Source organism: Trachemys scripta, chromosome 8 (genome assembly GCF_013100865.1).
Source record: "Trachemys scripta elegans isolate TJP31775 chromosome 8, CAS_Tse_1.0, whole genome shotgun sequence".
In the NCBI taxonomy this organism is placed as follows: Eukaryota; Metazoa; Chordata; order Testudines; family Emydidae; genus Trachemys; species Trachemys scripta.
In genome coordinates, this window is record NC_048305.1 from 40,753,193 (window position 1) to 40,780,284 (window position 27,092).

At 49.8% G+C, this 27,092-nt stretch overlaps 2 protein-coding genes across 10 annotated transcripts in view; both read left to right on the forward strand.

The window, feature by feature from the left end:
- LOC117881469 (P-selectin-like) overlaps window positions 1-6,581 on the forward strand; it is a 51,825-nt gene extending 45,244 nt beyond the window's left edge. For all 4 annotated transcript variants that reach the window (XM_034778779.1, XM_034778781.1, XM_034778782.1 and 1 more), the window contains 4 exons: window positions 1,169-1,291; window positions 3,264-3,294; window positions 4,531-4,586; window positions 6,378-6,581. In XM_034778779.1, coding sequence (XP_034634670.1) covers window positions 1,169-1,291; window positions 3,264-3,294; window positions 4,531-4,585 — 209 coding nt within the window. In that variant the 3' untranslated portion in view covers window position 4,586; window positions 6,378-6,581. The remainder of the gene's footprint in view (window positions 1-1,168; window positions 1,292-3,263; window positions 3,295-4,530; window positions 4,587-6,377) is intronic.
- A 6,038-nt stretch (window positions 6,582-12,619) lies between these two features.
- The window catches only part of ATF6 (activating transcription factor 6), a 343,638-nt gene continuing 329,165 nt past the window's right edge, over window positions 12,620-27,092 (forward strand). For 3 of the 6 annotated variants that reach the window (XM_034778772.1, XM_034778775.1, XM_034778777.1), the window contains exons 1-3: window positions 12,620-12,871; window positions 13,682-13,758; window positions 26,963-27,050. In XM_034778772.1, coding sequence (XP_034634663.1) covers window positions 12,799-12,871; window positions 13,682-13,758; window positions 26,963-27,050 — 238 coding nt within the window. In that variant the 5' untranslated portion in view covers window positions 12,620-12,798. Of the gene's footprint in view, window positions 12,872-13,643; window positions 13,759-26,962; window positions 27,051-27,092 lie in introns of all 6 variants that reach the window. The other 3 variants (XM_034778770.1, XM_034778771.1, XM_034778774.1) reach the window with 2 other exon arrangements.

The window sequence follows — 27,092 nt, forward strand, 5'->3', positions numbered from 1 at the left end:
ACTTCCCCTCCTGCAGCGGCTCTGCTCCTCCCCTGACTCTTCGGCTCTGTTTAAGAGCCAAGCTGCCCCAGCGCTGCCGGCTTCGGGCAGCCCCCATGCCTCCGGACCCTGCACCGCCGGAGTCTGGGAGGGGAAGTGCCCGGCCGGCGGCTGGGGTCCGGAGGCAAGGGGGCTGCCTGAAGCCCATAGCGCTCGGGCAGCTCGGCTCTTAAACAGAGCCGAAGAGTCAGGGGAGGAGCAGAGCCGCTGCAGGAGGGGAAGTGCCTTGCCGGCATTTTCCCGGACATGTTCGGCTTTTTGGCAATTCCCCCCGGATGGGGGTTTGAGTGCCGAAAAGCCGGACATGTCCGGGAAAAACCGGACGTATGGTAACCCTAGCATATCTATATCCCAATAGTCCCGGCCACTCTCCGTGGCCCCGTCCCCTGCTCCTCCTTTCCCCCGCCGAGGCCCTGCCCTCTGGCCAGGACGGAAGCCAGAATTGGGCCGTGATAAGTAGGGTGACCAGATAGAAAGTGTGAAAAATCAGGACGGGGTGGGGGGTAATAGGCGCCAATATAAGAAAAAGCCCCGAATATCAGGACTGTCTCTATACAATCAGCACGTCTGGTCACCCTAGTGGTAAGAGCCATCCAAGGAGCCCGGACACTGTGGAGAGTCCTGGACCCTCCACCACAGGGGAGGCAGGGCCTTGGGGGAAGAGGAGGGCAGGGGTGAAGCCATGGAGGAGGCAGGGCTTCATGGGCCCCCCACTTCTAACTAGGTTCCAGCACTCCTGCCTCCAGCATGTATTACTTTGCATTTATCAACACATAATTTCATCTGATTTTGGAGCAGGAGCCCCAGTAACTTTCAATGGGATTCAGGAGCCTAAAGCTCACTTTTGAAAAGGGACCTAGCTGTCTCAGTCACTTAGGGCCAGATTTTTAAAAGTATTGAGGAACCTAAAGATGCAGACAGGGGCCTAGTGGCAATGTCAGAGGCATCCAACTGCCAGAGATCAGCATCTCACCTGCTTAGGTGCTTTTGTCAATCCCACTAGGGCCTATTTGTCTCACTAGGGACCTAAATACCTTTGAAAATCTGGCTCTAAGACCCTTAGGCGCTTTTGAAAATTTTACTCCCAGTGATCTGAATCCTAACATGTTGGCCTGGGAATTTATTTCAGAAGAGGCTGCTCCCTATTTCAAGCAAGTCCTGCTTTACATGGGTGGTGGAGCTGTGGCCCTTGTGGCCCTGTTGCTGACAGGAATGTTCATAGCTCTGCTAATCAAGCGTCTCAGTAACAAAGGTAAGAAATGCATGGCTTTGTTTGTGCCTTTGGTTATTATTGCTGAGGGCATTTGCCTGGAAACAGGTGATTTATCCCTTGAAGAAGTGCAGATAAGGTCAGAAAAGTGATTCAAGATGGCCCCTTATTAGTCCACGTGTTTCATCTCTGTGTGCCTGTTTATGGACAGAAGTACACCCTCTCCTCAGCCTTGCAGACCCAGCATAGCTGAGGGAGGAGCTGGATTCTATTCTGCCTCACATGGCTGAGGGCAGCAGCATCTTTGTCCCTGATGAGGCTCGGTGAGATGAAGGGGCTGAGCCAACCCTCACTGAAGTCAACAGAACAAGTGTGGCTGCTGCCACTATTTTCAGGGAGGTCCAAAGGCCTGAAATACAGAAGACTGGCATGCTGTTGTTGAAATAGACTCCCAGAGAACAAGTTCAGGATCTACCTAGAACCCTTTCTGAGGGTAACCATTTTCCCCAGGAGGTAAACAAAGCCCCAACAGAGAGATAGGAGCCCTGTCAGCTGCACCTTGCTCTGCTGGGCCCTCCTAATAATAATCTCACATGTCCCAGAGGCCTTGCATCCATGCCCCTTGGCTCAGATGGCATCTTTAAGGTGGTCCCAGTTCTCTTCCCTCTACCCAGGCATGGAGTCTAGCCATGTGGGGTGTGACATTCCCCTGGTGTTATCTGGACCGACCAATCCTTGACTCTGGGAGCCAGCCTTACCCTGCTCTGCTGTGGGAACCACCACTCCTGGGTTCTTCCTGAACAGCCTCTTGCATGTAAGCTGCTCCCAGCTACATGAGTGAGCACTTTTGGCCAGCCGCTGCTTTGATTGTGCAACTGAATGACACTAGCCAATATCTCCGGTCCCAGACACAACCCTAGGAACCTCTGTCTTGCAGTGTCCGGTTATGCCTGCTGGACGCTGCAAGCTTATATGGGTTTGTCAATTTAACAAAGAAATTGATATGTACCAGGCTTGTTATCCCAAGGGGAGTCTCTGACATGCTTCAAACCAAACGCACTACTTCAGGTAAACTAAACAAAGTAATTTATTAACTACAAAACATAGATTTTAAGTGATTATAAGTCAAAGCACAAGAAGTCAGTTTCGGACAAATTAAATAAAAGAAAAATGCATTCTAAGCTGATCTTAACACTTTCAGTGCCCTTACAAACTTAGATGCTTCTCACCATAGGCTGGCTGGTTGCCCTTCAGCCAGGCTGTCCCCTTTGATCAGCGCTTCAGTCGCTTGGTGGTGGTGTCTGTAGATGATCGATGAAGAGAGAGCCAGCATGGCAAACATCTATCCCTTTTATCATGTTCTTTCTTACCCCTTGGCTTTGCACTCCCCCCCCCCTACTTCAGGGTCAGGTGAGCATTACCTCATCATAGTCCCAAACTGACCAAGGGAAGGGGGGGTGACTCACTGGAGAGTCCAACAGATCCTTTATTGCTGCCTAGGCCAGTGTCCTTTGTCCGTGTGAGGCTGGGCTGGGTTTGTCCCATACATGCCCTGATGAGGTATGTACTGCCCCTCTGTTCCTGGAGAGTTTTGCCTGGGCTTGTTTTAAGCCATAAGGATACATTCTCAGCCTCATAACTATATACATGAAATTACAACCTATAACATTACTATAATATTACTGTAACAACAATGCTCATTGCATCATGAGCCTTCTGAAGACACCTGACATGACAAACTTTGCATTGGATATCACACAATCATATTATAAGGATGAACATGAGGGTGCAGGATGTTTCCCCGAGGTATAGAACATCACATGGGGGGTATATATACCCGAGCACAGTGTATCTCCACTAACCATCTCAGAATTTGCTCTCGGAAGCCATGGTGAGAACCTAGTCTGTCAGAGACTGCTTTATCCCACATGCTTACCATACCCTTCACTGATGAGATCTGTTTTTTTGTTGTTGTTTCTGCACCATCCCATGGATGTTTCAACTCCATCATCAGAGGAAGAAAAAACACTGCTGAATCCCACCAGGTAAGAGCAATGTGTTCTGTGAGCTGATCACTCTAACTTGCACCATGGCTTTCACGAGCACTGCAGCTACCATGGAGGTTGCCAGTCCCCTGTTTTTCCTCACCCAGCCCTTCCAGAAATTTTAGCCTTTTGGGGTGAGACATTTGTGTCTGACCCCAAAAGTGATTTTTTTTGAAAGTCTGAACAGGAATGGTTTATAGTATCAAGCACGAGGTGTATAGGGCACTTTCCCCCATCATAAAACATCATATAGTCCTTACATTAATAACTTTAGTGCTGAACCAGCTGGGGCTAGAAAACTGAATTCTGGCAGGGACATAGACATCTTCTCAACATGGGCTTTGGGATTTACAGTGAAAACTGGTTTTGATTAGACCAAATGATGAGCCTTTGGAAGTCACACTTTGTGCATACACAGAGACATGATAGGTGCATTTTTAACAATGATTTGCCAGTGTTCCAAAGAAAGGCAGGGTGCACTATTTTGCATGTGTTGCTAATGGGACTGCATACACATTGTAAATAACTGGTCAGTAGATGCCAACAGAATGAGCTAGGGCTCTATCGGAGTCCTGTCCTGGTCAATGGGATTGTCTTGCCTGTTACGTGTACCATGATTTTTTATTACTAAATTCCAGTATTTAAAATAATAACACAGAGAGCCATTTCTTTCATTGGGTCCTTTAAAAATTGCAGGTTTAACATGGGTCTCTGTTATAATCCACATTGTGAGAATTTAAAGTGTGTTCCACCATGAAGCCAAAAACATCGTGGCATGGAGTCCCTGAGGATGACCCTTGTATAGTGTTGTTTTGTTAGACCCTGGCTTTCTGTGCAGTGCAGGCTCAGGCCTGGAAGGGCAGTAAAGGTTTTGTAAACAATAGACTGGAGAATGGCCCACAAGATGGAGTCATTACGTTCATTGCTGTTTACTTGTAATATGGATCCATATGAACACAGGTACAACATTTATGGGCAGTCATGAGTGGTTACAGCACCACATTCAGGGGATAAAGAGGCTCTGATAACACATCCTCCCAGACACAGATGCAGTGACTCATTCAGGAAAATGTGTGAGTCTTTAGGAGCTGCCAAATCTGTGCCCCAATTATTATTTTGCCTAGGGTGGAAGAACCAGTTCCTTAAGAGAGAAAAGGGCTTTTTTGACCGATGGTAGGGGTTCTCTCATTTCCTATCACTCTAGGTTTATACCAGTGTGTTTCTGTTGTTGTCTAGTAACCTAGGAGCACCTGGTGTCTTTACAAATGCAGCGTTTGACTCCAACTTTTAAGGTAAACTGTCAGAGAAATCAGTCTTGAAATGCTTATTTATTTCTATGAGACAGAGTGGGTGCGGTAATATGTTTTGCTGGACCAACTTCTGTTGGTGAGAGAGACAAGTTTTCAAGCCATACAGAGTTCTTCTTCAGGTCTGGGAAATGTACTTAGGGCGACCAGACGTCCTGATTTTATCGGGACTGTCCCGATATTTGCTTGTTTGTCCCGCGTCCCAACCAATGTTAGGTCGGAATACTGGACAAACAAGCAAGGCTCCTGCGCACAGGCGGAGCCCGGAAGGGCTCCCGCCCCCCTCCCGCCCCAACTCCAACTCCCTCCTTCCCCCATTGGATCCCTCCCCAAATCCCCGCCCCCATCCCCGCCCCATCACTGCCCCATTGGCTCCCTCCCCAAATCCCCGCCTCTTCCCAAGCACGCCATGCCTGGGAGACTCAGGGGAGTGCGGGGCCGGCGTGAGTGTGAGTCTGGCCTGGCCCCGAGCAGGCAGGACTCGGGCGTGGAACCTGGAGGGAGAGTAGGGGGGCGGCCCGCGGGGCCGGGCGGCGGCTGTTCTCCCCACCTGGGCAGCGGGACTCGGGAGCAGCTGCTGCTGCAGCTCCCACTGCTGCGGGGGGAGGAAGCGGCCGCTGGCCAAGCACGTGGTGCTCAGTGGCTGCGGCTCTGGCACCCAGGCCCGAACCCCCCGAGCCCGGGCCTGCTGCGGGGACCCAGCAGCGCGCACACTGCACCCAGCCCCTGGCCAGTCACATCTGGGCTGGCTGCCCAGCTGGTGCAATCCTGCGGACGGCCCTGGGGCGGAGGCATCGGCAGCCCTGTTCATTCCCCTGCGGGACCCGAGCGGTATGGGGGGGCTGGGGCCTGCTGCCCCCACTCCGGGGCCACCCACGGGATTGCACCAGCTGGACAGCCAGCCCAGTCACAACTGGCCAGGGGCTGGGTGCGCGCAGCGTGTGTGCTGCTGGGACCCCGCAACAGGCCCGGGCTCGGGGGGTTCGCGGGCACCAGAGCGGCAGCCGCCGAGCGCCATGTGCTTGGCCAGCGGCTGCTTCCTCCCCCCGCAGCAGTGGGAGCTGCAGCAGCGGCTGCTCCCAAGTCCCGCTGCCCAGGTGGGGAGAACAGCCGCTGCCTGGCCCCCTGCTCAGATTCACCCCGGCCCCGCGCTCCCCTGCGTCTCCCTGACCTCCTTCCAGCGCTTGTGGAGGGAGGAGGAATGGTGGTGGTGGTGGTGGGGTGTTGTTTTTTTTTTTTTTTTTTTTTCTCTGCCGCCCTTTTTTTTCCCCAGACATAGTTGCCAAATGGTCATAGCCTCCTATGTGAACCAGCCACTAGAGGACACTCTTCTACAGCTTGTTACATGAAAATCCAACATGGTTCAATGTGTGTTTGTTTTCCTGTCTAAATAACATGCACTACTGCAAAGGTTCTCAACCTGTGCATCATGGCCACCCTTTCTCTAAGGGTAGATGGGAGAAGTGTCATGAATGTTCTTCTACTGTGACATGGGGTCATGACATGGAAAAGGATGAGAACCCCTGTGCTAGAGGAGCTGATTTGGATACATGCACAAGTTCTACAAGTTGGTACACCATGCAAAATGTAGCAGAAAGTCCTAACCTAGTCCTAAAAAGGCATCTGGAAACTCTTCAATAAATGATAATAACTCCCCTCCCCATCCCCCATTCACCCCACCACCATGTCAATAACTCAAAAATGAACAAACTGAACTTTATCAAACTCTTTAAATAAACTGTCCTTTGGGTAATTTCTTATTTATATCCGTTATAGCTAAAGCAGAAGATGCCCCCAGGAGAGAAGATCACTGGAAGGAAAAGGACCTGAAGATGGTACTCATGCCTCAATCCTTTTAGAAGCTGTTTTTATACCTTACTCCCCAGCTCAGCTCTGCCATCATCCAGCCCAAGAACTCACAGTCACTGACAGTCAGGGATTAAACTAACTCTGGTGCACACATCCAGTTCTCATCTGAAATCTGGGCTCGTTCTTCCTCTGACACTGGGCTTCGGTTCACAATCCAGTTGTATCATATAAAGGTCCCCAAGCATGAGTGGTGGGTTAACTGCTGGCCCTAACTCAGGGAGGCTAGCCCCCCAGTCCCACCCCTTCTACCCGAAGCCCTGCCCCTTCCATGCCTGCCGGAGCCCAGAGACCCCCCACAGTGGCCGCTGGCCCCTGCCTCAGGCTAGCACCCCCAGTCCTCACCCCCAGCCCCAGAGAGCAGGGAGGCCAGGCAGCATGGCCCCAGCCCAGCCCTGGACCGTGAGGAGGCCCGGCCGTGCGTCCCCAGCCTCCCTGGCCCCAGAATGTCAGGTGGCCAGGCAGTGCAGCCCCAGCCTCCCTAGCTCCAGAGCGCCGGGAGGGTGGGCAGCACAGCACTAGCCCCAGCCGGGGCCATGATGGCACAGGGGAAAAGCCGTCCACAGAGTGGGAAGCAGGAGGGGACTGGTGACGGAGTGTGGGTGAGGCCACGCCTGGGTGTTTGGGGAGGCTCAGCCTCCCCCAGCCTATGATACCTGCCGCCCATGTCCCCAACCCACTTGTTCCTTCATCCACCTGCCTATTGGATGCTCGGAAAGGTCCTCAAGACCTGGGACCTAGTATCTACACCCTCAATCACTCTCTAGTCCAGGGGTGGTCAAACTTTTTGGCCTGAGGGCCACCTCTGGGAATAGAAATTGTATGGCGGGCCATGAATGCTCACAAAATTGGGGTCGGGGTGAGGGAGGAGGTGAGGGCTCTGGTTGGGGGTGCGGGCTCTGGGATGGGGCTGAGGATGAGGAGTTTCGGGTGTAGGAGGGTGCTCTGGGCTGGGGCTGAGGGGTTTGGAGGGCGGGAGGGAGATCAGGGCTGGGGCATGGGGTTGGGGCACTGGGAGAGGCTCAGGGGTGCAGGCTCTGACCAGTGCTTACCTCAAGCGGCTCCCAGAAGCAGTGGCATGTCCCTTCTCCAGCACCTACATGGAGGCACGGCCAGATGGCTCTGCACGCTGCCCCATCTGCAGGAACCGCCCCTGCAGCTCCCATTGGAGTGCTGGAGGGGGCCACTGGAGCGCGTAGGAGCTGGAGTGGCTTCCGGGAGCTGTGTAGTGCGGCCCCCAACCCAGTGCCCTGGCTGGAGCGCCGGAGCAGGGCTGAGCTGTGTGGTGCAGCCCCCGACCCAGCGTGCTGGCTGGAGTGCCGGAGCGGGGTTGAATTGTGTGGTGCGGCCCCTGACCCAGCGCCCCAGCTGGAGCGCCAGAGCGGGGCCAAGCTGCATGGTGTGGCACCCGACCCAGCGCCCTGGGAGTGCCAGAGCAGGGCAAAGCCAGACCCCTCTCCCCAGAGGGAGCTCGCGGGTCGACTTAAAATTACTCGCGGGCTGGATACGGCCCGCGGCCCGTAGTTTACCCACCCCTGCTCTAGTCCCATCCTAACCATCATAATATTCAACACTCACACAGAATTCATCTCTTCAAAGTGCTTTACTAATTGTTACTAATTGCTAATTGTTTACTGTTCTGTAAAGTGTCAGATTCTGATGTAAATTGGCTAAATTGCATAAGAGGTACCTATTCCTTCTGCCTTGTTCTCCAGATGTGCTTATTATTCACAGCACACAGGCTTTTCGGTATTGCTTTTTCTAAAGTCTTTCCCAGGGCTTTTCTATTACTGGTGGACTATGACAAGTGTGTGCAATAGCTAGTAACTGTGACCACCTCTTGAAACAGGTTATCAAGTCTCCAGTTGCCACTTGCCCTTCAGAGACATTTTCCAGCTTCTTGTCTTCTCTCTGTCTGCCTGTGGTGGTGGACTATGGTGTTTCCCCTGGACACTGGAACACCTTGCAGAAACTGAGCAGGTGGAGGGACAGCTATCTAGGAAGGAAACAACTGGCTGGAACTTGAAGCAATGTTGACTAGGGAAAGGAAACACAAGACAGTTTTATGGAGGTTGGCATCCCTTGCCTGAATGTGTTATTGAGGTTCTTTAGCTGAGATCTTCCACCTCACAAAACCCTGGCATATTTATCGATAGTTCTGTTAGGAGACCCTGGAGGCTGACTTTTTCTCTTCATTAAATTCATATACCTTCACGGATGGCATTGGGTTTGCACAGGAAAAGCTGAGCACAGAGTGATTTTATATTTGTTTTTCTAAGCAGCCTCCTCTATTAATGTTTCTACCAGGTGCTCAGTGGAATTTTAGTATTTCTTCCATACGATCATTTTCATACCAGGGAGGGAGAGAGCTGCTCCCCGTATCCTATCTATGAAGGAGGAGTCTGTTCCAGGCACTCCGTGGAATCATTGCAGGTTTCTTCTCACTCAGTGTTTGATGACTTCTCCTTATTTGCCTTTCTCCTCCAAAGTTTCCTGGCAAGACTGTCCCAAGTCCCCTCTCTTCCCCCACACCTCCACTTTTTTGCACTAAATATTTGGAGGAGAATTGAACCCAGTTTACAACAGTCTATGAATGTCGAAAAATAACTTTGTAGAATGCCAGGCTTGCTGCCCACCCTTGCTCTTTCTGAAGCTACTATGCAGACATGGTGAGGCATCTCTTGTATTGCCAATGCCACCCTAGTGCTTCCTCAATGATCAGCAAAGGAGATGGAAAAATATAAATATGGACATGGCATTAGTACTTTATTGGCTATCTTGTAATTTACTTTTTTTTTGTCTTTCAGAAGTGGGTCCAATAAAGTATAATTCAATAATAAAAGTGTGAATGTGAAACCTGATTTTTGCTCATCTTAGTTTTGAGCACTATGGAATAAGCAAGGCACAATCAATACCTTGAACTGAATAGCAGATAAAACAGGCCTTCAAATGGAATTAATACAATCATGTAATCTGAAATATTCTCATAAAACAGGCCAAAGAATCCACCAACTGATTCCTGCCTGTTTCTAGCCCAATAACTAGTTGAACAAAAGTATATCTTTAAGAAATATAACCAGTCCTGATTTAAAGATTTAAAGTGGAGAATTTATCACATTCCTTTGTAATCTGTTGCACTGCTTAATCACCCTCAGTATGAATTTAGCTGACTTCAATTTAATGGCACAAGGGACCATTAGAACATATTGCAAGACATGTTAGATGATTGAAATCTTTATTGATTATTATAGCATATGCTACAGCTCCTCTCCACATTAGTGCTGAATCTCTTGAACTCTAGTGATGTATTTAGCAAGTAATATTGTGCACTGAATCACAAAGCACCTACTTCACCTTCCTTAACAAAACAAATAACCTTTATTAGACATAAGGAGAAAAGATTCCAAAGTGCATTAGATATAACACCCTGCTTCACCAGGTTAGAGACACCCCTAATTATTGCCAGTGTTATCTGTGATTAGATGTTCATCTACATGTGTTCTCCCTGTGTGCTGCCCGAGCTCTGCTCAGACAGCCAGCACAGCAGACCTTGAGCGAACCGCCCAATGACTACAAGATCTGTTAATGTATGAAGGTGGCAGTACAGGTTTATTGTTGACAAAGCATGGTAATAGCATGTGGCAGACTCTACGAGGATACTAAGACATGTATGCCTGTGACAGTGGACCAGCTCAATGATTGGTGAGACTTTCCATTCCCTCCTCGGCTGGACAAAGATACTCTCTCTGAGATACATCTTTATACCCTGATACAAACAAGTTATGTTACACATGCCAAACCCGTGGAAAAAAACACAGAAATTGGGCTCGTTTTTGGCTTAATTGGGTGTGAGTTGCTTGTTGTCTAGTTTTTGTCTTATAGCTTGTTTGGCTTGTAGCTTGTTGTAGCTTCTTTTTTTTTTTTTTTTTTTTTTTGGGCCCCCGGCAAGCGGGGGAAGGGGGGGGGGGGAAAGAGAGTCAGGGGTGCACAGTGGGCCCACCACAGTTCCAGACTGCATGCCAGGGGATCTAGTCACATAGAGTGTTGGGGTTCTAAGGGATAGGCTTGTTTTGGCCTTGTTTTGAAATGGGATTAGCTTGATTTTTGGCTTATTGTGAAAGTCAGGGAGCTTATTTACCCCGTGAAAGTTGGCAACTGTGCCCTAGAGCCCCAGGCAGGTGCAGTATAAACTCACAGGGCTTTGCCCTAATAGGATGTTTCCAAAAGTTAAATGATCTATTCCAAGTTTGATGAACTGCAAAAAAGTGACAGAAAGTAATCCAAATTTTTCTACAATTGTTTCAATTGTTGTATTCAAGAGTTAGTAACAAAGTAAGAATATATATTACATTTTTAAACTTAACCAGTGTCCCTTAACTGAATTGACACAAGATTGCAGAACATGTTAGTAATTCAGACCCATCTCGCAAAGCTCAGCCTTAAATACTACAGTACACAATGCAGCCATTACCAACCTGGGAAGACACCCTGTCCTCAGTACATCCCTGTGGGGCATGGAGTGCAGCAGCAATGGATAGATGAAGAGCTCAGAGGAAGTGGGTCACCTCCTGCTAGGAAACAGTAACTAGAGACACTGACTAAGCACCTCTTAAGGCGGGGTGGCCAACCTGAGCCTGAGAAGGAGGCAGAATTTACCAATGTACATTGCCAAAGAGCCACAGTAATATGTCATTAGCCCCCCCATCAGCTCCCCCACCCGCTCCCAGTGCCTCCCGCCACCGGCAGTCCCACCGATCAGCGCCTCCCCCTCCCTCCCCGCACCTCCCGATCAGCTGTTTCGTGGCATGCAGGAGGCTCTGGGATGGGAGGGAGAGGAAGGAGGGCATGGCAGGCTCGGGAGGGGGCGGGAAGGGGTTGAGCGGGGGCAGGGCCTGTGGCAGAGCCAGGGGTTGAGCAGTGAGCACCCCCTGGCACACTGGAAAATTGGTGCCTGTAGCTCCAGCCCCGGAGTTGGTGCCTATACAAGGAGCCGCATATTAACTTTTGAAGGGGTGGCTTCTCTGGAGCCACAGGATGGCCATCCCGGTCTTAAGCAGGGCCGGTGCAAGGAATTTTTGCGCCCTAGGCGGAACTTCCACCTTGCGCCCCCCCAGCCCTGCAGCAGCTCCCCCCCCCCTGAGGCGCCCCCCCCGCGGCCCCCCCCCCCCCCGCCCTGAGATGACCCCCCCCCTGTGCGGCAGCTCCCCACCCCAGTTCACCTCTGCTCCGCCTCCTCCCTGAGCACGCCACCCCCGCTCTAATTCTCCTCCCCTCCCAGGCTTGTGACGCCAAACAGCTGATTGGCGCCGCAAGCCTGGGAGGCGGGAGAAGTGGAGCAGCGACGATGTGCTCGGGGAGGGGGCGTAGCAGAGGTGAGCTGGGGTGGAGAGCCCTGAGGCAGCTCCCCACCCCCCGGGCCTGGGGAGCCATGTGGCAGCTCCCCACCCCAGCTCACCTCTGCTCCGCCTCCTCCCTGAGCATGCCGCCCCTGCTCTAATTCTCCTCCCCTCCCAGGCTTGTGGCGCCAAACAGCTGACTGGGGGAAGATCCTGGTTACAGAAAGCAAATGCAACTGTCACAAGGCTTAGCAAGTCCTAGATTATATCATAATAATGGGGAAAAGGGAGCCTTGCCTTTAGCCTCTAGTTCAGTAGGTGAGACTGAAGAGCCTGTGGTAGAAGAAGAGGTCTGTGGATTATGACACAGAGTTTGGAACCTTTTAATACAATTCATACCAACCCCATTTTCCCCGATAGCTCCATCCTAAAATATTTATATAAATGGTATTCTATTATTGTTTAACAGTGCAATTTTTTTAATAGCTTGACAGTTAGCATTAGAGCTGAATGGGTCTAATAATTATTTAATTTTTTCTTTATATAGGAATTAGAAATTATTATCTGACAGGAGCACTGTATCTAAGTTATCTGCAAAAAGATAAGAGTTTTCAGGTGCCCAAGTAGCCTTTGGAATCACGGCTGCCCCCGCCCCGAAATGGCGCTACTGCTGAACCCGAACTCCCCCTGAGCCCCTGCCCCATGGGTCACCTGAACCCGGATCCCAGACCCCACCCCATTGGGCAGCTGAAGCCGGACCCGCGAGAACCCCCGCCCCATTGGGCACATGCAGCGTTGCCCGCCCTCGGAGTGTTTGTCCCCAGCTACCTGAGGCGCGCCGGGCCCAGAGCGCTCCTGCGGGTGACACTGTCCCAGCTGGCTCAGAGACAGGGCGCTGGCCCCGCCCCGCCGGGCCCCGTGTCCTCTCCCGGCCATCGTAGCAGGGCGGTGCATTGCGCTGAGCTAGGAGACGTGTTGTTTAGGACGGAAGGGAGATGGCGGCGGGGAAGGTTGAACAGAGCACCGCAGAGCCGGGGCTGCTGGCACCCGGGGTCGGACCCGACTGGGGTGAGCCAGGCGCGGAGCGTCCTCCTGAGCGGGTGGGGCGGGAGCTATGAGGGGCATTGGCGGGGAGGGGCGCAAGCTTAGCTGTGTCCCCGCTGCCGGGTCTGGCTGCTCCCACCCCGGAGCGTTGGGCAGGCAGCGCGGACTCCTGGCGAGAGGCCTGGCTGCCTCTCGTTCCACGCGCGGCCACTGGGCCTCTCAGGCCAGTCTCCGAGCCTGGGCTTGCTGGGCGCTGACAGGGCCGCGTGGCTAGTCTGGTTGCCTGGAGTTGGGATCCGGGTGGAGTGGCGCGGGCAGAGTTAAGGGTGCCTGTGAGGTGTTTTAGACATGTGGACTCGTTGTGAGATCCTATGAACCCCTGTCCCAGTCCTGCAAACACTTGCGTGTGACACTGATGGAACTGCCTGGGTGTGTAAGCTTACTCATTGACGTGTTTGCTGAATTGGGGCCTTAATATCCACAGAGTCTGCATGGTGAGGTTTACAATATGAACATCTGATCTGCCATTCTCCTGTGACTAGTACAGTACTAGGGTGACCAGATAGGAAGGGTGAAAACTCGGGACGGGGGTGGGGGGTAATTGGCACCTATATAAGACAAAGCCCCAAATATCGGGACTGTCACTATAAAATCGGGACATCTGGTCACCCTATACAGTACTGTAGTACAAACACTGCCTTACCCTAAATTTTTAGGCTGAAAATTCCAGTCTAACATTGAATCCCATTGAATTTCCCCATTCAGCTCCTTTGAAACTCCCATTTTTAACTTTTAGGATATGCTGATGTACCACTTCGTTTGCTTTGCCTTTAGAGTCTGCCCTCTTTGATGAGCTCAGTGACCTGGTTGACACAGATGAAATACAGCTGGATGTGGATAATAAGATTTATGTGAGTAGCTTTTAGTATGTGCATTTGATTGTCTAATAATTTGTTGCCTAAACAGAGCCTCAGGAGCAGAGCAGGGGTAACAGCCCCTTTCAGGTACAAAACACTATGTTAAGTTTGCAAAGTGAAGAACTCAAAAGTTAGAAGATGCCAAAGTGAATGGTACCTGTGTCCCTTTGTGTGAATGCATTGCTATGCAATTTCTAATTATGTGGTAGACTATTCTTATTTTCACGGGCCCCTTGTTTCATTCAGTGTACAGACTGAATGACAGAAAAGAAAAAAGGCACTTGTTTAATGTTTATTTTTATCCTCGATATTCTGCATGTATTATAATGTTAACATTCTTTTAACATAGTTTTTTGTATAGAATGTCCTAAGGTATCTTTTTAACAAGAGAAAAAGACATTCTATGCAGTCGAACAATTTGATAAACAGCAGTAGAAAACAGCGCATATATATATATAAAAATGGTTAAAATATTTATTTCAAAGGTTCAGAAACGAATACAGAGATATAGAATGTATGGATAGTGGAAAATAATAGCACAGATTATATTTGATTTATTAAATCTTGGAATACGGGGGAAGTTCCAGATGACTGGAAGAAAGCTAGTGTTATATTAATAGGCAAAAAGTGTAAAGAAGATGGTAATTACAGGCCTGCTAGCCTGACACTGATCCTGGACGAAGTTATGAAATGATGCGTGCTTGACTTTCTCCCTATAGAACCTGAAGGATAGTAGTATACTTAATGCCAGCCAACATGGTTATGTGGAAAATAATTCCTGTCAAATGAACTTGATACTGTTTTATGAGATTACAAGTCTGGTCAGCAAAGGTAACTGTGACCTAATATGATGTGATTTCTGTAAGTCATTTGACTTAAATACAGCATTATACTTTGAAGAGGAAATTAGTATCATACAAGTTCAATAAACCACATATTAAATGGATTAAAAACTGTCTAAATGAGATCTCAAAACATAATTGTTTAATAAGGAATCATCATCAAATGCATGTGTTTCTACACATCCCACAGGGATTGGTTCCTGACATAATGCAATTTAATGTTTTATGTCAGTGACTTGGAAGATATTAAATCATTGCTGATATTCTGAAGATTTTAAAGATGGGGGGCGCAAAAGTGGGGCCTGGATTGGGATAGCCTCTGTCACCCCTTCTCTGTCCCCAAGAGATCAGTTGTATGACTGCTCCCCTCCTAGAGGTCAGTTTCACAGTTCCCTCTTAAAACCTGAGCCCCAGGTTGGGTGCCTGGAAGTCCAGATGCCGACCCAGCAAATCTGTCCTGGGCAAACCCTCCCCTGTAATCAGTGAAGAGACATTTCTGTACTGCCCCAAATTCCTTCTCAGCTTCTTTCTCTGGGCCCCTTTCTAAGGCCTTGTCTATGCTACCAAGTTTTGTTGACAGAAACTGCCTTTTGTCGACCAAATAGTGAATGCGTATACACTGCAATGTGACTTTTATCAGGAAAAATGCCTGGTTTTGGCGACAAAATGCAACCACCCCAACGAGAGACGTGCGTCTTTTCCCTCTAAATTTTTCTCGACAAAGTGCTTGATTTCGTTGCTTTAATTGGCTTCCAGGAGGTGTCCCACAATGCCCATCGTGATCTCTATGGTCAGCAGTCTGAACTCCACTGCCCTGCAGCTAGGTAAACAACCATCTGCCCCTCCCCCTTAGAAGCCCCAGGAATTTTTGAAATTCAATTTCCTGCTGGCTTGGCATGGAGAGGTCTCATCGCATTTTCCCAGGTGACCATGGTGGGTTATTGCACCAAACGCTCTCCCACTTGGACAAGGGCGGAGCTGTTGGATCTGATCAGTATAGGGGGAGAAGAGGCTGTGCAGTCACAGCTGCTCTTGAGCCGTAGGAATTGGGATACCTACAGCCATATGTCTCGAGGCTTGTGTGAAAAGGGTTAAAATCGGAGCACACTGCAGTGCAGAGTGAGGATAAAGGAGCTGAGGCAGGCGTGCCATAAGGCAACGGAGGCAAACTGTCACTCCGGTGCTTCACCTAAGACCTGCTGGTTCTATAAGGAGCTGGACGCCATCCTTGGTGACGACCCCACCTCCACCATCAAGAGCCCCATGGATACTTCGGCGGGCCTGGAGGTGACGGAAAGAGGACCTAACATGGAGGATGAAGTTATTGATGAAGAGGTGGAGTTAGACAATGATGTGCAGCTCCCGGTGGGGTCGCCGAGTGGGGCAGGCATCCAGGAACTTTTCTCCACTCTAGAGGTATTTTACCAGTCTCAGCTGTTGCTCTCCAGCAAGCAAGAAGCAGGAGAGGAGATGCCTGGTAAATGATTGTGGTTTGTGTAGTGCAGAGGTGGGTTTGGGGTATAGAAATGTGGAAGGCTGGCTGTTTCTGTGAGAGACAGACATTTCCCTGTGTAGCTAATCGTACGGCAGAACAGGGTGTTGATGCATGCCAAGATCTCACCAGAATTCTCCAGGAAAGTTTCCTCGAGGTACTCTGTAATCCTCTGCCGAAGGTTCCGTGGCAGAGCAACTTTATTCCTTCCCACATTGTAGGAAACTTTCCTGTGCCATTTGGCAACCAGTTGTGCAGGGAGCAAAGCATCACATAGGTGAGCAGCATAGGGAGCAGGGCAGAAACTACAAGCATGGAGTAGATGTGCCCTTGTTTCCCTGCTTACCCTTAGCAGTGAGATATCTGCTAGAATGACCCTCGCCTATGGAAAAGTGTGGGAGAATTTTTTCCCTAGCATGCTGCACCACGACTCTTCTAGAGTGTGTGCTCTTTTCCCCATGTGAAGCACCCCACCCCGCCCGCCCGCCACCACTCACCATGCTTTGGGTGTTTGAAGAGATGTGTGCCTGCCAAGGGTCAGTGAGAAAGTGATGGCAATGTTTCAAAAGGTGCATTTAAGTGAAATGTTTCAGTGCTGTGTGTGAATTTAACAATCCCGCTTCTGTTCATTGTCCCTTGTGCTTCGGCAGATGTGGCCTTCAGGAACACCCCACACATCCCAGCCAAGCTTCTCCACCAGATAAAAAAAGTGCCCAAGATGCAGCAAAGAAGACATGTTCTGGGAGGTAATGCACTGCTCCAATATAGAGAAAAGGGAACGCAAGGAGTTCTGGGAAGCCGAATAGCAGGATAGAAAAAAGAATCAAGAGTTTGTTAAGGATGCAATTGAGCAGATGATTAAAGTAATGGAGGAGCAAATGTGGATGCTGAAGTCCTTAATCATGCTGCAGACTGAGCAGATCTATGCCTGCCCTCTCCTGCAGCACATTCAGAACTCTTTTCACATGCCCCCCCCCCCCCCCCCCCAACTCCACTCGCACGTTCCTTTCCACTTTCCGGGACTTCTCAGTTTCCCCTTCACTCCACCCTCTCGGACAACTTTCACAATGATAGCTGAACCTATACACAGCTGTTAAAGTCTGCCCTTTCCTGGTTCCTCCTTTCCCACCAAGCATCTTTGTGTGTTTGTGTTTGTTATTTCTTGTGCAATAAAAGCAAAGTTTTTGAAGGGTAACTCATCTTTGTTTCCTACAAATTGAGATTGCAGGCACTACCAGTACATGCACAGATATTTTAATCATTTGCTTACTGGAATATAAGGCCCCAAATATCACTACTGCTTCCTAGGAAAACTACATGTAATGTAACACTAAAGCACCAAACACGGAGATATACGTTAATGGTTCTCATTTTTAAAGTGTTGCCTCAAAGCCTCCCTGATTCAAATTGCCTGCTCTGGGCTCCTCTGAGAGCCCTGGTATCTGGCTGCTCAAAATCAGTAGTCAAGCAGTCTGCCTCAACACTCCACCCCTGAGCAAACCTTTCACCCGTAGCTTCACAAAGATGATGCAACGTACAGCACACGGCTATGACCACGGGAATATTATCCTCATTAAGGTCTAACCTGCCATAAAGGTATCACCAGCGCACCTTTAATCTTCCAAAGGCATGTTCAACTGTCATCCAGCACCTACTCAGCCTGTTGTTGAACCACTCCTTACTGCTGTCCAGGTGTCCTGTGTAAGGTTTCATGAGCCATGGCTGTAAGGGGTACGCCAGGTCTCCCAGGATCACTATGGGCATTTCAACATCCCCCACTGTAATCTTCTGGTTTGGAAAGAAAGTCCCTGCTTATAGCTTTCTGTACAGGCTGGTGTTCCTGAAGACGTGTGCATCATACATGTTCACCTTGTGTTGATGTCCGTGAAATGCCCATGGTGATCCACAGGCGCCTACAACACCATGGAGAAGTACCCCTTTCTATTGATGTACTCCGTCGCAAGGTGGTCTGGTGCCAAAATTGCCCTTCCACAGTTAGGGAAACCCATTTCTGCAAAGCTGTCAACTATTTCATGCACATTTCCCAGAGTCACGGTCCTTTGTAACAGGATGTGATATATTGCCCTTCACACTTGCATTAACGCAGCCCCACCGGTCAGCTTCCCCACTCCAAATTGATTCGTGACTGACTGGTAGCAGTCTGGAGTTGCCAGTTTCCACACAGCAATTGCCACATGCTTCTCTATCAATAGAGGACACTCATTCTGGTATCCTTGCCAGGCGAGTGCTACACACAGTTCCAGAAAGGTGACTTTCTGCATCCAAAAGTTCTGGATAACCACTGCTCTTCATCTCACGCCTGCATGACGATACGATCCCACCATTCATTGCTTGTTTCCTGAGCTCAAAAGCAACAATCAATCTTATGTAGCAGTTCTGTGAATGCCAAAAGCAATCTAAAGTTGCTCCTATCCATTTCACGCAACATGTCATGTGCCTGCGAGTCTTCTTCATTTAGGAAGTTCACAATTAACTGCACTGCCATCCACGATGTCTTCATGACAGTTAACAGTACACGAGACCAGTGTGGAATCCATCCCTTCTCACACAGGTGCACAGCAAAGAAGGGCTGTTGCAAAAATGCAGCGAAAGAAAGCCGGAAGCCCATGGAGTGCTGGGACAGAAAACAATGCATCACAGGACATTGGGCCCAGTCCCAAGATGTGCCACAATCCCACTGTGGACGCGCTCTGTCAACAGAGGGAGTGAGTGTGAACATGACATTCTGAATGTTATATCAATTTTTGAGTGTCGACATCACTTTTGTTGACTAAACTTTGTAGTGTAGACAAGGCCTAAGACACACCTCTGTGCGCTTTAGAGTGGGAGCTGTCCCCTGTTCAGCTGTGAAGGTCTCACAGCTAACAGTTAGAACAATCCTTTCTCTGGCAAGCACTACACCCTCCTCCCTCTTTGAATTGGGTTTACCTCCAGCTACAGAGTTTATGGAACCCTCACCCACCTCAGTGTTCTCTACGATTCCATCACCCTTCTCTGGGCTTCCCTCTAGGATGCATCTTCCTATGCACCCTAGAGTGAGGTCTGCCCCTTGCCTAGCTGCAACCTGCTGGCAGCCAGCAACCTGGACAGTCTTCTCACTGACAGGTAATATGCTCCCCTTCCTGCTAGAGGAAAGGCTGTCTTTAGCCACTGGGCAGCAGGAGCTGGTCTCAACCACCCCCACCCCTGGTAGCATACTGTTTTCCACTGCTGCAGAGGCATTAAAGAGATGCTCTCCCATTCCTTCAGCAGTTTCTGGGACTTTATCTTTCTCTTCTGGGGTTTCAGCACGGTATTCCTCCTTGCTGCAGACAGCCCGAGCTACATTGAAAAAATCATTCCCCAGTAACAATTGTGTTGGGTTAGTAGATACTGCTGCCACAGTCAATTCAGCTTTCAAATCCTCAGTTTCTATGTGCACTTTAGCCAAAGGCACAAGGATTTTGTGACCTCCTACTAACAAAAGCTCTGCCATCTGTCCCGGCAGAATGTCATTTTCCTGAACAATGCTTCTCCTAACCACAGAAATTTCTGCACCTGTGTCCCTCCACCCAAGGTGTTCCTTGCCATTAATTTTGACAGCCTTTATGTGCTTACTGCCTGGCTGGGCAGAGGCTATTTTTACAAACCTTGTATAATAAGTGGCAATTGCCTGAGGTGCCTCTGTGCTCTGGGTAGCAGCATTCCTATGAGTTGCTTGCTGCCTTTTCCCACCCAACACGGGATTTATTCCTCAGGGGCTCAGTGGAATTACAATGATAGCACCTTCCGGGCTCTTCTGTTTTTACAGGAGATTTAGGACAAGGACTAGGGGAATGGATTTGGGGAGGTGAACGTCCAGCCTCCCATCCACCCTCTTTCCTGAGCTAAAATGGAAACCCTGCTTCCCCCCCAGGTTTTAACCCCTCTGCCTGTGATTTATTTCTAATATTTCTGTGAGCAGGGCCTGCCTCTTGCTTACAACTTAACTTTGCTTTATATCAGCAAAGTTTTGACTACTTTAGCTCAAGCTTCAGGCCTCTGATACATGGGCTTATGTTTCAGGCCCTCTTCCTACTACACCCCTTATCCACTTATCCATCAAATCTTTCATCTGGTTTACATATGCCACATTACTCATCCCAGCCCCCCCTCTTAAGGCTTCTAAATTTTACTCTATATGTTTCAAATGTAATCTGTAATGGTTTTAAAACCATATCCTTGAATTTACTATAATCTGAAGCATCTCTAATTGGAATCTTATTGAACATATCCAGAGCTCTCCCAGACAACTTTGCAATCAAAGTGGGCATCTTTTGGTCTTCAGGAATTTCATGGAGTACACATAGCCTCTCAAAGGTGATGAAATATTCAGCCATGTCCCCTGTCTTGCTGCATGCAGGACACAACCATTACCATTTGTGGATTTTGAAGAGGTGGAGCTCTCTGGTGCGTGGGGGTTCTGGTTCTGCTTCTCTATCAAGTTCAGTTGATGCTTTCTCTTCCTTTCTTTTGCCTCCATTTCTTTGGCTTGCAGTTCTAGGGCCCTTTGGTGTGCAGCTTCTTGCCTGGCATTCTCTGCTTCTATGGTTCTTCGGTGTTCAGCTTCTGGCTCATTAATTGCCATTTGCTTAAATTCCATATGTCTTTTGTGTTCTTTCTTCTTCTCTTCTGCCTGCAATCTGTATAGTTCCAGCTTCTTACTAGTTTTACTTTCACTCATTTTCCTGCTTTACTGTCCTTACTTCCCTTGCCCGAAATAAGCAAAGAGAAAATAACAAACTGGTAACCTCTTTGACTGGTCTCTAGCCAGGACACTTAAATCTCACTTAAAATCACCACCAGTGTATGAAGTGCCAATCTCACTCAGAGTAACAAGCTGTGCATATGACCCTGCTCGCTGCACCACTGTGACAGGTTCCCTCCGGGGTGCCACCTGGAACTGGGGTACCACTGAGCCCCGTCCCACCAGCCTGGGCTCCCGTTTACACTGTACTTCTGTGACAAGCTGCCAAGCTCTATCCAGGCTCCAGCCTGCACTTTCACCAGCACACATGCAGGTAGAGACACACCCAGCTGCAGATACATACAGACGTTTTGACCAGCTACTGCATTGGAAGGCTCCAGCTAGGGTACTTCTCTAAGGCCTGGTCTACTCTACAAGTTTAGGTCGGATTTAGCAGCGTTAAATCAAATTAAGCCTGGACACGTCCACACGACAAAGCCCTTTCTTTCGACTTAAAGGGCCCTTTAAACTGGTTTCTTTACTCCACCTCCGACGAGGGGATTAGTGCTAAAATTAGCCTTTGCGGGTTGGATTTGGGGTAGTGTGGATGGAATTCGACGTTATTGGCCTCCGGGAGCTATCCCACAGTGCTTCATTGTGACTGCTCTGGACAGCACTCTCAACTCAGATGCACTGACCAGGTAGACAGGAAAAGCCCCGCAAACTTTTGAATTTCATTTCCTGTTTGCCCAGCGTGGAGAGCACAGGTGACCACGCAGAGCTCATCAGCACAGGTAACCATGATGGAGTCCCAGGATCGCAAAAGAGCTCCAGCATGGACAGAACGGGAGGTACGGGATCTGCTCGCCATATGGGGAGACGAATCAGTGCTAGCTGAACTCCGTAGCAGTAAACGAAATGGCAAAATATTAGAAAAAGTCTCAAAGGCCATGAAGGACAGAGGCCATAACAGGGACGCACAGCAGTGCCGGGTGAAAATTAAGGCGCTAAGGCAAGCCTACCACAAAGCCAGAGAGGCAAATGGAAGTTCTGGGGCAGAGCTGCAAACATGCCGCTTCTACGCGGAGCTGTATGCCATGCTAGGGGGTGCAGCCACCACTACCCCAACTGTGTGCTTTGACTCCATCAATGGAGAATCACGCAACAGGGAAGCGGGTTCGGGGTACGAGGAAGATAGCTCACAGCAAGGAAGCGGAGAAACCGGTTTCCCCAACAGCCAGGATATGTTTATCACCCTGGACCTGGAACCAGTAACCCCCGAACTCACCCAAGGCGTGCTCCCAGACCCTGAGGGCACACAAGGGACCTCTGGTGAGTGTACCTTTGTAAATATTACACATGGTTTAAAAGCAAGCGTGTTTAATGATTAATTTGCCCTGGCAATCGCGGCCAGTACAGCTACTGGAAAAGTCTGTTAACGTGTATGGGGATGGAGCGGAAATCCTCCAGGGACATCTCCAGAAAACTCTCCTTCATGTACTCCCAAAGCCTTTGCAAAAGGTTTCTGGGGAGGGCTGCCTTATCCCGTCCGCCATGGTAGGACACTTTACCATGCCAGGCCAGTAGCACGTAGTCTGGAATCATTGCAAAACAAAGCATGGCAGAGTATGGTCCCGCTGTTTGCTGGCACGCAGACAACATCCATTCCTTATCTCTCTTTGTTATCCTCAAGAGAGTGATATTATTCACAGTCACCTGGTTGAAATGGGGTGATTTTATTAAGGGGACATTCAGAGGTGCCCGTTCCTGCTCGGCTGAACAGAAATATTCCCCACTGTTAGCCACGTGGTGTGGGGGAAGTGATCATCCCAGAGAATTGGGTGGGTGTGGGGGGGCGTGTAGTTGGGTTTGTGCTGCATGTTAACCTGGAAACTGCAGCCCCTCCTTTTACATTGCAAACCCATTTTAAATGGCCAACCCAATGGGTGCTTGGTATGGGAAATGAGGGCGCTACTGTTTGAAACCATTCCCACATGTTATGAAGATTAAAAAAGCCAAAAGACTGTGGCTTACCATGGCTGTCTGCAAGCCAAATTCTGTTGCCTGGCACTGCGTGAGGGATCTCTCACACCAAACTGGCAGGCTCTCAATATAAGAGGAAAAATGTGACCTTGTAATGAAAGCACATGTGCTGAGTAATGTGAACAGCAAAATTTAACGTGAAAGAGTGTACCCATTGTTCTCTAAAATATCTTTTTTAACCACCTTTCCCATCTCCTCCACCAGCTGCAAATGTTTCTCCTTCACAGAGGCTAGCGAAGATTAGAAGGAGAAAACGGCGGACTTGGGATGATATGTTCACGGAGCTCCAGATGTCCTCCCACGCTGACAGAGCACAGCAGAATGCGTGGAGGCAGTCAATGTCAGAGTGCAAAAAAGCACAATATGAACGAGAGGAGAGGTGGCGGGCTGAATCGCGGGCTGAAGAGAGCAAGTGGCGGGCTGAAGAGGATAGGTGGCATCAGCTTGCAGACAGAAGGCAAGAGTCGATGCTCCGGCTGCTGGAGCATCCAACTGATATGCTCCAGCGTATGGTTGAGCTGCAGGAAAGGCAGCAGGAGCAGAGACCGCCGCTACAGCCCCTGTGTAACCAACAGCCCTCCTCCCCAAGTTCCATAGCCTCCTCACCCAGACGCCCAAGAACGCGGTGGGGGGGCCTCCGGCCACCCAGTCACTTCACCCCAGATGATTGCCCAAGGCTGGCCTTCAATAAGTGTTAAAGTTTTAAACTGCAGTGTGTCCTTTTCCTTCCCTCCTCCCCCATCCCTCCCGGGCTACCTTGGCAATTATCCCCCTAGTTGTGTGATGAATTAATAAAGAATGCATGAATGTGAAGTAACAATGACTTTATTGCCTCTGCAAGCGGTGCTCGAAGCGGGGAGGGGAGGGTGGTTAGTTTACAGGGAAGTAGAGTGAACCAGGGCGGGGGTGTGTGGCGAAGAGTTCATCAAGGAGAAACAAACAGAAGTTTCACACCGTAGCCTGGCCAGTCACAAAACTGGTTTTCAAAGCTTCACTGATGCGCACCATGCCCTGCTGTACTTTTCTAACCGCTCTGGTGTCTGGCTGCGCATAATCAGCGGCCACACGATTTGCCTCAACCTCCCACCCCGCCATAAATGTCTCCCACTTACTCTCACAGATATTGTGGAGCGCACAGCAAGCAGCAATAACAATGGGGATATTAGTTTTGCTGAGTTGTATCCGAGTCAATAAGCTGCGCCAGCGCGCTTTTAAACGTCCAAATGCACATTCCACCACCATTCGGCACTTGCTCAGCCTATAGTTGAACAGGTCCTGACTATTGTCCAGGCTGCCTATGTACGGCTTCATGAGCCATGGCATTAAGGGGTAGGCTGGGTCCCCAAGGATAACGATAGGCATTTCAACATCCCCAACGGTTATTTTCTGGTCCGGGAAGAAAGTCCCTTCCTCCAGTTTTTGAAACAGACCAGAGTTCCTGAAGACGCGAGCATCATGTACCTTTCCCAGCCATCCCAAATTGATGTTAGTGAAACGTCCCTTGTGATCCACCAGGGCTTGCAGCAGCATTGAAAAGTACCCCTTGCGGTTTTTGTACTCGGTGACTTGGTGCTCTGGTGACAAGATAGGGATATGGGTTCTGTCTATTGCCCCACCACAGTTTGGGAATCACATTGCAGCAAAGCCATCCACTATGACCTGCACGTTTCCCAGAGTCACTACCCTTGATATCAGCAGGTCTTTGCTTGCGTTGGCTACTTGGATCACAGCAGCCCCCACGGTAGATTTGCCCACTCCAAATTGATTCCCGACTGATCGGTAGCTGTCTGGCGTTGCAAGCTTCCACAGGGCTGTCGCCACTCGCTTCTCAACTGTGAGGGCTGCTCTCATCCTGGTATTCTGGTGCTTCTGGGCATGGGAAAGCAAGTCACAAAATTCCATGAAAGTGCCCTTACGCATGCAAAAGTTTCGCAGTCACTGGGAATCGTCCCACACCTGCAACACGATGCGGTCCCACCAGTCTGTGCTTGTTTCCCGGGCCCAGAATTGGCGTTCCACGCCATGAACCTGCCCCAGTAACACCATGATTTGCACATTGCTGGGGCCTGTGCCTTGTGAGAGGTCTATGTCCATGTCAATTTCCTCATCACTGTCATCACCGCACTGCAATCGCCTCCTCGCCTGGTTTTTCTTTGGCATGTTCTGGCTCTGCGTATACTCCAGGACAATGCGCGTGGTGTTCATAGTGCTCATAATTGCCGCGATGATCTGAGCGGGCTCCATGATCCCAGCGCTATGGCGTCTGGGCTGAAAAAAGGCTCGAAACTATTGTCTAACAGAGGGAGGGAGGGGCGAGTGACGACATGGCTTACAGGGAATTAAAATCAACAAAGGTGGCTGTGCATCAGGGAGAAACACAAACAACTGTCACACAGAATGGCCCCCCCAAAGATTGAACTCAAAACCCTGGGTTTAGCAGGCCGTTGATTTCACGGAGGGACGGGGAAGCAAATGAATACAGAACAAATCTAGTCCATCTATTTTTTACATCTTAAGCTGGCAGCAGACGGTGCAGCATGACTGATAGCCATCGGCATCTTCTGGGTGCTTGGCAGAAGATGCTGTACTACGACTGCTAGCCTTCATCGTCAAGACGGTTCAATAGGACTGCTGGCAGGACTGAGTCTCCAGGAGACAAAACATGTCTGCCCAGGTGCCTCTGACCGAACTCACTGAGGAATACGACGACGACGGCTACCAGTCATACTGCACCGTCTACTGCCAAAAGGCAATTAGCTGCTGCTGTGTAGCAATGCAGTACCACGTCTACCGGCACCCAGATGACATATGGTGACGGTGAGCTGAGCTGAGCTGAGTGGGCTCCATGCTTGCGGTGGTATGTTGTCTGCACAGGTAACCCAGGTAAAAAGGCGCGAATCGATTGTCTGCCATTGCTCTGAACGAGGGGGAGGGGCCTGACGACATGTACCCAGAATTGAAGAGATCAGTTTACTCTAAAGATGAGAAATAAAATGCAACGCCCCCCCCTCCCCATAGTGACAGCTTACAAAAAATAATTAAGAAGGAGTTATTTGTTACATGTTTGTATAGTACTTGATGTATTGCCTAGGCCCCCTAGACCAGGGTGGGCAAATTTTTTGGCCCGAGGGCCACATCTGGATATGGAAATTGTATGGCCCACCATACATGCTCACAAAATTGGGGTTTGGGGTGCAGGAGGAGAGGAGGGCTGTGGGGTGGGGGATGAAGGTTTGGGGGTGCAGGAGGGTGCTCTGGGCTGGGACCGAGGGGCTCAGAGGGCAGGAGGGGGATCAGGGCTAGGACAGGAGGTTGGGGTGCTGGAGGGGGTCAGGGGTGCAGGCTCCAGGTGGCGCTTACCTTAAGCAGCTCCTGGAAGCAGCAGCATGTCCCTCCTCTGACTCCTATGCAGAGGCGCGGCCAGGCAGCTCTGCATGCTGCCCCGTCCGCAAGTGCTGCCCCTGCAGCTCCCATTGGCTGCGGTTCCTGGCCAACGGGATCTGCAGAGCCAGTGTTTGGGATGGGGGCAGCATATAGAGCCCCCTGACTGCCCCTACGTGTAGGAGCCGGAGGGGGGACATGCTGCTGCTTCCGGGAGCCGTGCAGAGCCACAGCATGCACGGAGCAGGGCAAGCCCCAGATCTCGCTCCCCGGCAGGAGCTCGAGGGCCGGATTAAAACGTATGAAGGGCCGGATGTGACTCCCGGGCTGTAGTTTGCCCACCCCTGCCCTAGACACTACTGCAATAGAAATAATTACTAATAAGGCATTACTGGAGTACAAATAATTGTAGTAATGATATTTACTCTCACTTCCCTTTACTCAGGTCAGGGTTAGGTTTGAACTAAAGCCACAAATAACTCCCCAGCTTAAGTCTGTTTAGTTGGAAACCATGCCTTGTGAAATCTAAGTGAGAGCTCTCCTCTCTCAGGGCTTCTCATATATATTTGTAGCCTTGTCATGCCACCAGAAACATGCAAATTGAGGTGACTAAATCCTTTTGCCTTCTTAAGAGCTGTAGTGCTTGGTGGTTGCAATATATAGTACTTTCTGTTTTGCATCTCTAACTTATTTTTGCTGAATTATCATCTACAGGAAAACAGTCTTTATAACCTCGACTTTGATTTGGACTTGATGTCTTGGGATTCAGGCCCTTGGGATGTGACAAGCCATACTTGTATAGGTAATTACATGCCACGTGTTTCAGCTATGATTATCTTAAAAG